Here is a 10397-nt window from a genome sequence, read left to right on the forward strand (position 1 = left end):
AGTGATCCGACTCTCCAAATAAACAAGTTTAAAATACGTCACTGGCTAAAACGTTGTGATTTCAGTAGATAAAAGTTTTGTACGTAGCAATTATACAGTATATATATTAAATTTGAAGTAGTGGTTGTGGAACATTAGCGAGTCTACATATATAGGAGTGGGGTCTATGTTCCACTAATTTGGTATAAAGTTTAACATATGTTTTTCTAATTATGTAGGAATTTAGGATACTATACTATTAAATTCAACTACAAAATTTTATATATTTTTAAAATTTATATGGAGTATTTTTTGTAAGTAACAACCATTAAAGTAACTTCAATATAATTAACTTTGAAGATTCTTAAGATACCTTTCAATTTTCATTCTTAAATTTACACTTGTGGATTGAAGAATAATTTCGTTAAAAAATCTGAAACTTTTTATGCTCACTTAAAAAAGTCAACTAAAATGGTCAAAGAAATATGTGGCATCACTGGGGGTACCTAATTGTTGACTAGGTTTTATTCCTGTCAGTTTGAGGGATCACTATTCAAAGAAGGTGTGGTTGTGGGTATCTTGCATTCACCAGAAAACAGAGGACACAAAACAGAGAATTTAATCTTCTTATCTAAGGTAATTAATACTCCATCTTTTAATCTCTTTCAGCTTGTTTAGATTCTTTCCAAGTAACTTCAATCATTTTATTTTAATTATCATTTTATTTTAATTATAGTATAATATTATAGTATAATATATAATATAATATAATATAATAATATACGTAGTAATAGAGCAATATGAGTATTACTACAATACTACGTATTTGTTAACCCATTTAGATGATGCAAGTGAAACTATACTCTAATAAACAAGTTCAAAAATTTAGTGGATATCGTGTAAAAGGAAGTTGCATGCAAGCAGTTAAAATGGAATCTGGTTACCAACTTACCAAACCCTGTTTATCTTTATAAATTTGAGAAAATAAAAAATGTCAAGATTTTTAAATAGATCTCATCCTAATATTTGTTAGGTAACTTAATTATTTAGTCTGTTTATGTGTTTTGAGAAAAAGCTGATAAAAATTTTAAGGTGTCCCAAGAATATATATTGTTAAAGAAAAATTATAAGAATGTTTAATGTTTACTTAAAATTGTTTTGGGTCTAGAAAAATGAAAAGAGGATAATATTCTAAGTGAAGATGTCAACATTATATTATATTATATCTATATAACTAAAAGATATAGTGGAAGTGAATAGTAAAAAGGGTTATTTTCGACTTCTCACCTTTTTTTTTGGAATTATTTAAATTTCGTTTCACCAACAAAGATCCCTAGACTTTTTCAAAAAATTCAAATCGACTCTCCAAACAGGGGGTAAAGTGTCAAATGATCATTTTCATAAAAAATCTTAAATAAGCTCCCTCAAATCTTCAACGGGTCATATCTTCTCGCTCGCAACGAGTTAAATTTTTTCGACACCATCGTTATACTCGAAATAATTTTAGGAACACAATGTCACTAACTATACGCAAAACGGACGCTTTTTAAAAAACGCTAAACATTTGGGGTACTTTTCATACACGTTGATTTTGCGTTAAATTTTTAAAAGTCAGACAATTCCATAGCGAAATACGGAAATGTACATATATTGTTAATTTAACATAACATTTAAATCTTTCACGAGCTATACCTTTTAGTTCGACTCGAGTTGCACTTCAACGACATCATCGTTAGCCACGAAATAATTTTACAAACTAAACGCAATAAAAGACATTGTAAACCGAACTCTCGACGCGAAGCGAGGGTTCGAAACCTGGTTGTGATCAAGAAAGTAAAAGAAAAAAATGTAGGAGTTTTATAAATATTAACTAACAGTAGTAATATATTCTGAAAGATAATCACAATGCACATATTCCAAAAAGATAAAGGTTGTGTGTACCCACCCATTTATGATGTTATCAACTACCCATCATTCCATATATCATCTTCATCCTTAGAGATCACCAAGAAAGGATTTTTACATATGATCTCAGTTTTTCCTTTTTTGACTTTTGATCATCAAAAAATAATGCTCTAATCAAATCATCAATCTCCATCTTTCTTTATAGGGTCAAATCTATTTCACACCCCTTTGGTTCACTACTGCTTAACTTTACTTTCTAAAGGTAAAATAAAGCCACTTTTTAATTTCAATTAATCATGAGCATATTATAATGTTCGTGATTTGCTTATATGTGTTCAAAAAATTACAATGATATATTGTTTTGCCTAATTGCATAGAATTGTAGATATGATGCCTTTACTATTTGGTGTAATGGTGTTACTGTTAGTCTCTCAAATTTGGGTAAAATAAAATACTCATTGTTTGTGGGCATGTATCGTGAAAATCGTTACATGTTCGAATCCTTGGGGAGGTTTTTTCCAGGGTTCTGTTGTGGTGACAAGGTGCATGCCGTAAGCCACTCGGTTTAACCCAAAGCACACCGAGTACGCATTGCGCGATGGTGTGTGAGGAGCTTCCTTTTAATATGTGAGTGAGTGGCATATGATCGCGAATGTGTTGAAGTCCCCTATGAGTGATGCCAATACTGTCGTTCTAAAAAAAATACTTCATTCATATCCCGAAAAACATAAATATAATGTGGGGAACAATGGGGCACTTTGTGACCATCCTTTAATAGAGCATAAACATCAATATTGAAAGGTTAAAGGCATAATAAGAGGGGTAAGACCACCGAAGCTTGGCTTGAATGGTATAGGGGCGGGATCTAACTTGGGTTACTGCCAACCCATGTTTGATTCTCACTCCAAGCAGGGAGTTTCCAACCTTTGATATTACTGCCAACATCTAGACGATTTGGGAAGGTCTCTGGGGTTTTTTCCCCAACCTTTGATGGTACTGCCAACATCGTCGCGAAATAGATTTCCTCCTAACGCGTGTGTGGGTGACAAATGAGAGCATTCGATTTCGATATCTCCGTTCAAAAACATAAAAAATAATAAGAGGGGTTAAACAAATGTGTGTATGATTATATGAATAGTGTGAAAAAGTACTTTTCAACTTGTGTTTAGCTTTCTTATACTAGAACTGTAATTATGGTGTTGTTAGATTTGTCCTATATTGTAATTGTCATTATCATTAAATGGTGGTTTACTAATAAGGATGATAAAGTCTTGGTTTTTTTTATGTGTGTTTGGTATAATTTTGGAGGCCGTAGAAGCGGGTTTGTATGGTATATACCATCCTAGATATAGGTGACAATTTTAACCAGTTCACCCGTAAACGAGTCCATTTGGATTATATTTTCTTTCTAACGGGTCTAATGGGTTAAAACTTGTACAATTTTCTAGTGATAGTGGTTATTTAAGTTGAATATTCATCAGATGTGTATTTTAAATTCAAGGAAACATCCTAGATGATTTTGTCATAGTATAGCAAGTTAGTTTGATTTGTTTCTGAAACTATAGTTTTTGTGATCATATTTTGCTCATTACTGTATTGATGTTCAAAATTCTGAAGATTGGCAAAACATCTCAAGTGGGTTGACCCGACCTTTTGACCCGTTTCCGAGATTGACGAATCTGCCCTTTAAATAATCTGTTTGTATTTATGGCAGGGTAAGTTATGTCTTCATTTGCCACTGCTGAAGTTTGTGATGCAAATGCACCCCAGTTAGCAAGTGGTGATCTCAGAGCCCTGGCTCCCGTGTTCAAGATTTACGGACAATGTCGAGCTTTCTCGGGGCCCATAGTCACACTCAAGGTGTTCGAGGACAACGTGTTAGTTAGGGACCATCTCGAGAGCAAAGGTGAAGGCAGGGTCCTAGTCATCGATGGTGGAGGAAGCATGAGATGTGCACTTGTTGGTGGCAATTTGGGCCAGTTGGCTCAGAACAATGGGTGGGCTGGGATAGTGGTCAATGGTTGTATTCGAGATGTTGATGAGATCAACGGGAGTGATATTGGGGTTCGAGCATTGGCTTCTCATCCTCAAAAGTCATTCAAACGAGGCGTTGGTGAAAAGAATGTGCCGGTTCACATTGGAGGAACCTTGATTCACGATGGCGAATGGTTGTATGCGGATAGCGATGGTATTCTTGTGTCTACAACAGAGATATCTTTATAGATAAAAGAACTGTTTGCTAATGTTTATTTATTTACAATCCTTTTCAAATTCGCAAGTGTTCAGTGATCTGTTTTTGTACTTTTACCGATGTTATAATAATAAGACCAACTGTTTGACAGAGTTGCTTGTTTGTTTCGATATCCTGTTTTTGCACTGCCATTGTCGAAAAGATTTTGTTGAGAACTTGAGAACCACACACAACCCCCCACCCCTAGACGACTCCCTGTATATTTTTGGTACACTTCTTGTTTAATTTTGGTACTTAAGATAATAAGGTAGTATGTTTTGGATGATTGGTGAAATATGGTACTACTTCTGATTAACGAAACATATTAATGTAACATAACTCATAGTAGTGTAATGTAGATTAGCAGCTCGTAAAAGAACTGGTAATCAAACGTTTGCAGATTTGAAAGTCTATACTACTCTACGAATCAGTGCGTATAGCATTACAAACTACTCGCGCGCTAAACAAATGAAGTCAATATAAAGCACCAGTTGATCAAACAAAAGTGGTTGTGTGCCCACTTATAGCAGCCATGACCAGTGGGATCATTAAGCACACGCAAGTCTCAACAAAATACATACTCGAACGGAGTTTGGCATGAAGCCAGCATTCTTGATTGTTCATACTACATTGACATCTATCTTTGCAGCTATGCATGACAATCTATGATCTGAAGAGAAAGAAAAATCGATCGAAACCGTATTAAAATATTAGAAATATCTGTAACTAATCAAACAGTCTCCTAGAATAGGCAGCAAATAATTTAACAAGATATCCACATGCAAAAGGAAGGTAAATTTTGACAAACTACTAACATGTGTATCATTTATATGATTTGTTAATTTACATTTTACCACGAGATCCATTACAAGCATAATCCATCACTCGGATAAATGGAATACTAGTTCAACACAATTGCAAAAGAGGTTTCAGGTTCAAATCTTGTGGTGGCCACATAGGGGTTGGAAACGGTTACGGATTAATCCGGTTAGACCACGTACACCAAAGTAAAAATACTTGGGCTCAAACAGGGAAAACCTCATTACTTTAGTTTCAGATGACCATATCTTATCCTCCAAAGTTGAAATTGCTAAAAGAAGCCTAATACTAAAAATTAAAACAAGATAAAAACAGAAGTGAACTCAAAAAATTGCAGCCTAAGAGATGTCTTTGATTAAAAGATAATATATTTAAGAAAAAACTTAAAAGAAGAGCATAAAACGTGTTCCAACAAACAAAAGCCAGGCTTCATATCTATCTAGTATTGGGATCAGCTTGAGATGCATATGTAAGCAAACGGGAAAGGTGAACAGAAAACTACGATCTAGAGTCTAGTGGTCTACATTACAAACCTCTATTTTTCTTCCAACCTGCGCAGCACTGATTCCGCAAAACTTTGTTGCCTGCCACACATCAAATAACAAATTGGAACAAAGTGCATAAGATCTAACTATAATCACAATTCAAATATGGATAACAAAGTAATGTTCCAATTAAAATGGCTCCTAGTGGTCATGTCAATGCCACAGCAGCAACCACGTGATTATTTTGGGAGTTGAGAATATATTTGATCATGACTTGCAGAAGATACTTTTTAGTTCCCGGTACTTCTGGGCATAAAAATGTTGGTTATAAAGTATTAGTAATTATACCAAAGTTGGTCATCTTTATCGGATTTTAGCCTTAATATACACATTAGGCTACATGTAAATATTTATCACGATCTTATGCATTAATATGTCATAAAAGTTCAACTTACTTGCGTTCCCTATGTTTTGGGCTAGGGCGAGAATACTTCAAGTACCCATCCCACGGGACCATCTTAAGACCTGCACGAACGGAGATAATGTGCCTGATCCTGCAATGGAGCACAATAAAGACAAAAAAGAGAATTAAATTAAGAGTAATTATGGTATTGTCTCCAAACAGTTCAACTTAAGAGGAAGCTGACAAACCTCTCTGCAAACTCAATAGCTGTTTCTCCAGGCTTTATTTTTTGGGGTTCAAGGTACCAAACATCACAAACCACGGCCCATGATGTCATCAGCTGCAACAGATGGGTTGTGAACGATTGTCTGCAAAATGAAATTACTCATTTTGAGCAAATCCAACCAAGAAATAAAAAACGAAATAAAGACCAATTTAAAGAAAGTTTCTTACTTTTTGCTATTCCAAAAGGCATCAACAAAGATTTTGTTGTACTTGATTGCAATTGGGCAAACAGTGGCCCCAAGTTCAAATGCACCCTAAAAAAAAGATTACCAACATGTACAACGTATACACAAACCAATGAAGTAAAATATAGCAAGAGAACAGAACAAAATTTGTACTTATTTTTTAAACCAGAAGACTAAAGTTATGGCGCTGTATGATAAAAGGCATATGCTTTTCTACTAAAAGAAAGTTTTGCACAACTTTATATACGAATCAAAAAATGCACCGAGCAGAACATATCATTGAAATCACAAAACAAGGTGGAAAAACTTGCTATTTGGGGAGTACTAAGTCGGAATTTTGGAGGGAGTAATCGGCAACTCGGGGATCAATCGGATTGGGTTTTTATACATTTAAATAATAAATTTCAAAATTATATGGGTAAATATAGATGAAAACCATAAACATAGAATTTAACATAATTCTTTAGAAACATAATCGTTCCTTTGTTCAAAAACTCTATAATTGACCAACTAGATCTGATTTTGTCCCGTTAACCGATTAATTAAATGGATATCCGAAAATCGGATCAGGCTGTAATTAAAAAGGAGTAATCAGGAATTTTTAAAACAATGGCACTATATATGACTTCTTTCTAAGAAAGACGTTGTATACATGGTCGAATTTTTACATCCAATTGCTACAACATGAATCAACAAACGTACCTTTTTGAACATAACAGTGTAATTATTGTTTACACAAGTTCCTTCAGGGAATATAAGAAGAGGATTGTTGTCAACTCCTTCAACATGTTCCCTTAACCTGAATTGCAAGCTCATATCACGATATTTATATATTCAACAAATAAATGAAAAGAAAAAATCTTGAATTAAACATACTTTCTTGCAACAATTTCACGATCCTTCGCCTCTGAACGATTGAACCATATACACCCCACACTTTCCAAAATAGTGCTTTGTAGAAGCCCTACACACACAAAAAACATAAATGAATAAACAAATAATCATTTTATGGGAACTATTTTACTGATTATTTTTTCATTCTCCATTGGCTTTTTCATATATAAGTTCCTCACAATCAAGGGTGACACCCACATGGTCATGTTTTTGTACAACGTCAACCATTTGTATCTTACTGCAATATATTAAGACATGCAAATTAAACATGTTCACTTACCAACCCATCCAGGGTGTTTCTGCATTATAACAGCAAATGCAGTCATCTGCTCTAAAACAATGAAATCGATCATCGATGTATGGTTAGCCACAAATACCTGTTCATTCAACAATTGGGTACTCAGATATACTGTCTATCGTGATAGCTTGAATACATAATTCACCGGTAAAAATTAAATTTAGATTCATTATAATACAAGAAAATGCAGGTACTTGAATGTTTTACCTGCTTAGGCCTTGCACATGGCCGAGGGCCATGATACTTGACAACCCCTGTCCATGATGCAACAAAGAAGCTACAAATTAACTCCACCAGCCCCCTCTGTTAACCATAGAGAGGTGTATTAGATTAACCATGGCCAAACAAACTGACGCAAGTATTCAAAGTTGGATCACAATATCAAATATGGGATCCATCTAGCACTAGTACTAAGACTACGTGCATCTTTTAACGGTAGTTGATGTAGATCTTAAAAGATGCCAGAAATGCAGTCATACCTCTAACCTTTTCCTCAATTTATCATGCCCTTTCAATAGCAAATGCACAGGAATGTAACATGAAAGGAATATTATCCATCCTAACGTCAGAATAAAAACCCTGCAGTATGAATAAAAGAAAAACAAATTTGAAATGAATAATTAGATTAATATAAACTGATACCAACAGGAGGCACTCAGACAGTCTTAACACATGGTTAAGGGATTAGGAGATTATCAAAATCTCTACAAAATTCACATATTTCAAACAAATGGATTGTTCCACAAAGGGGGAAAGGTTAGGAGCCTACAAAAATTTAAATGGTAATTAACATCCTCAAAGAGATATGATCTAATTCTTAAAATACCATACACGAAACTCCATTTTACTTTTTTTAGACAACTAACAAACTTGCAAGCATTCTGAAAGCAATTGAGCTGGAACGATCGTGTGTTGTTTGAAATGAAGTTTCGAAAACAATAGTACAAAACTACAAGATGGTAAGTAACTACATTCAGAGAAACTGAACTCCTATACTAGCATGTGAGAACTTATTCCGGCATCAGTGTTTTGTTATTCTTTATGTTTGATAGGTCATAACGTGATGTAAATTCAAATACGATGCTTACCTCCCTGGGAAAAGAATCCCATATCTAACTAAAACTCCCAAACACCACAATGGGAATAAATATATGTTCCAATTCCAAGGTTCTGGAGGATTCGACTTGAAACATCGCGTGAAAGAATCCTGTTCATGCACCACAAATATATGGCAGAGGATTACATAACTATTTTTAATACACCATGTAAACTGACAACAAGGAATATGAATTAATTTCACAACATACATGCAGATGAAGAAGATCAGAACAAAAGATTTATGAGAACTATTCCCTTTAGAGGTCTCGGTATCCATTCGTCGATTCCAGCATTGAAATGGACATAGCTCAAGAATTGGACACCATCCCACCGTCTCTTATAGTCAATGTCGATTTCGTTGGCCACTGTCTCAACACCGACGGTGGTTTTAACCTTTTTTTTTGTTTTTTTTTTCTTTTTTAATTATATTCTATTTTCTTATTGGTACACGATCAAAATAGACCCCGAAATGGACACCGAACGACACCTCACTTTAATCAATTTCAAGGTCAATTTTCGACACCGAAATGGACCTTGACAAATGGACACGGACACCTTGTGCTCTTACAAAATAAGGCATCTATCCTAAAACCTAATTCTGATTTCTAACTTACATGCTCCATGCTCAATTCTCCAATCATAAATGAAAACACAATTGATAAAATTACAATCCTAATTGAGGTTCATGATCATTAACAATTAACTAATACTGTATAAAAGGTATATCTAAATATCTAATTCACAAATCAAATAGAAAACATATCGAAATTACAGAACCGTGAAACTTACATCAACAATAGCGCCAGCTGCTTCCGTTAACGTAGGCGATATATCCAATAAATCGCGCCTAAACAAAATTAACAGTCGATTAATGAAATTTTTTGAAATTAGATAACTAATCTAATCTATTGATATATTGATATAGAAAAAGGGAATGGAGTAGTTACAAACGAAGTTTAGTGTGAGGTTGTTGAATTGAATCGGTGGGTAAGTAATCTTCGATGTTAGGGCGATCTAGGTCTAGCTCGGAGCTTGATGATATTAGCTTGCTCATCTTTTCGGTGCCACGTTTTTTTTTTTTTGTTTTTCTTTTTTTCTTTTTGGGGGATTTTATTTAAGAAAATTAATAAGGGGAATTAGTAAGCGACTGTTGACCACGTAATTATGTCATAGCAGCGAAACCCAATTTCATCTGAATCGATGTTCGCGAGCACAAAAATTAGCATATTCGGAGACCAAGAAAATACATCAACTTTTTTAAATACATTAACTTTTTTAAATTATAATTGGTTGGGATTTAGGAGTATAAAACATTTTTAATATTATGATTTAGATTTGGATTTTTATAAACATTGTTAAGGTGAATTTCATAAATATAATGATATTTGCAGCAAAATGATATAAATTGCAACTCAAAGTGCTTAGAATTAGTGATTCGAATAAACTTCAAGGTGTGACTTAGTCGTTGAATACTTGAGAATCTTTAAAGAATACTCAAGTTTAATCCCCACTCACTATTCTTTGACGCTTGTTTAAAAAGAAAAAAAAAATAGTGATTGGAATACTTGACTAACGGTTGTAGGCTGCGCAAGGGCTTAAACCCGTAACCTTATGGTATTTTTGATAAAACTGTCTCACTTTTTTGGGCTGAAAATAGCGAATACATTAAAAGAAAGAACCTAAAACCCATACAATTTTAACAGAAACGATAAGGCTCGAGAGAAGTAAACAAACCCTAGACCAACCTAAGAGCTACGCTAACTCAAACCGAGCCATACTAGGGCAAAAACCAAACCTCAAACCATTGAGACAAGAA

At 34.2% G+C, this 10397-nt stretch overlaps 2 protein-coding genes across 5 annotated transcripts; one reads left to right on the forward strand and one right to left on the reverse strand.

The window, feature by feature from the left end:
* The first annotated feature begins 459 nt into the window (after nucleotides 1–459).
* On the forward strand, nucleotides 460–4225 carry LOC139852252 (putative 4-hydroxy-4-methyl-2-oxoglutarate aldolase 3). 3 transcript variants are annotated; one of them, XM_071841492.1, is made up of 3 exons: nucleotides 479–615; nucleotides 2090–2146; nucleotides 3599–4225. In XM_071841492.1, the coding sequence occupies exon 3, from the start codon at nucleotides 3607–3609 to the stop codon at nucleotides 4105–4107; it is 501 nt and encodes a 166-aa protein (XP_071697593.1). In that variant the 5' UTR covers nucleotides 479–615; nucleotides 2090–2146; nucleotides 3599–3606; the 3' UTR covers nucleotides 4108–4225. The 3 variants fall into 3 exon arrangements, with proteins under 3 accessions (XP_071697592.1, XP_071697593.1, XP_071697591.1); XM_071841491.1 differs by lacking the exon at nucleotides 2090–2146 and having other exon boundaries at nucleotides 460–615; XM_071841490.1 differs by lacking the exon at nucleotides 479–615 and having other exon boundaries at nucleotides 1894–2146.
* Nucleotides 4226–4406: 181 nt separating this feature from the next.
* LOC139851887 (glycerol-3-phosphate acyltransferase 9-like) lies at nucleotides 4407–9663 on the reverse strand. 2 transcript variants are annotated; one of them, XM_071841076.1, is made up of 13 exons: nucleotides 9529–9663; nucleotides 9371–9428; nucleotides 8572–8690; nucleotides 7963–8062; nucleotides 7691–7786; nucleotides 7466–7562; nucleotides 7168–7255; nucleotides 6994–7090; nucleotides 6275–6360; nucleotides 6070–6189; nucleotides 5874–5972; nucleotides 5467–5517; nucleotides 4407–4784 (listed from the first exon to the last, which is right to left on the reverse strand). In XM_071841076.1, exons 1-12 carry the CDS (start codon nucleotides 9633–9635, stop codon nucleotides 5469–5471), a joined length of 1116 nt encoding a protein of 371 aa, XP_071697177.1. In that variant the 5' UTR covers nucleotides 9636–9663; the 3' UTR covers nucleotides 4407–4784; nucleotides 5467–5468. The 2 variants fall into 2 exon arrangements, with proteins under 2 accessions (XP_071697177.1, XP_071697178.1); XM_071841077.1 differs by lacking the exons at nucleotides 4407–4784; nucleotides 5467–5517 and adding an exon at nucleotides 5533–5724.
* Between the last annotated feature and the right edge of the window lie 734 nt (nucleotides 9664–10397).

Source organism: Rutidosis leptorrhynchoides, chromosome 6, assembly GCF_046630445.1.
Source record: "Rutidosis leptorrhynchoides isolate AG116_Rl617_1_P2 chromosome 6, CSIRO_AGI_Rlap_v1, whole genome shotgun sequence".
In the NCBI taxonomy this organism is placed as follows: Eukaryota; Viridiplantae; Streptophyta; class Magnoliopsida; order Asterales; family Asteraceae; genus Rutidosis; species Rutidosis leptorrhynchoides.

What these genes read in the sequence shown, in the direction of transcription:
- LOC139852252 (XM_071841491.1), top strand. Translation starts at nt 3,607, where the DNA reads ATGTCTTCATTTGCCACTGCTGAAGTTTGTGATGCAAATGCACCCCAG.
- LOC139851887 (XM_071841076.1), bottom strand. Translation starts at nt 9,635, where the DNA reads ATGAGCAAGCTAATATCATCAAGCTCCGAGCTAGACCTAGATCGCCCT. An exon ending in GGGATTCTTTTCCCAGGGAG is followed by an intron (nt 8,063 to 8,571) that starts GTAAGCATCGTA and finishes TTCATACTGCAG; the next exon opens with GGTTTTTATTCTGACGTTAG. An exon ending in ACACTGTTATGTTCAAAAAG is followed by an intron (nt 6,361 to 6,993) that starts GTACGTTTGTTG and finishes TCTTTTTTTTAG; the next exon opens with GGTGCATTTGAACTTGGGGC.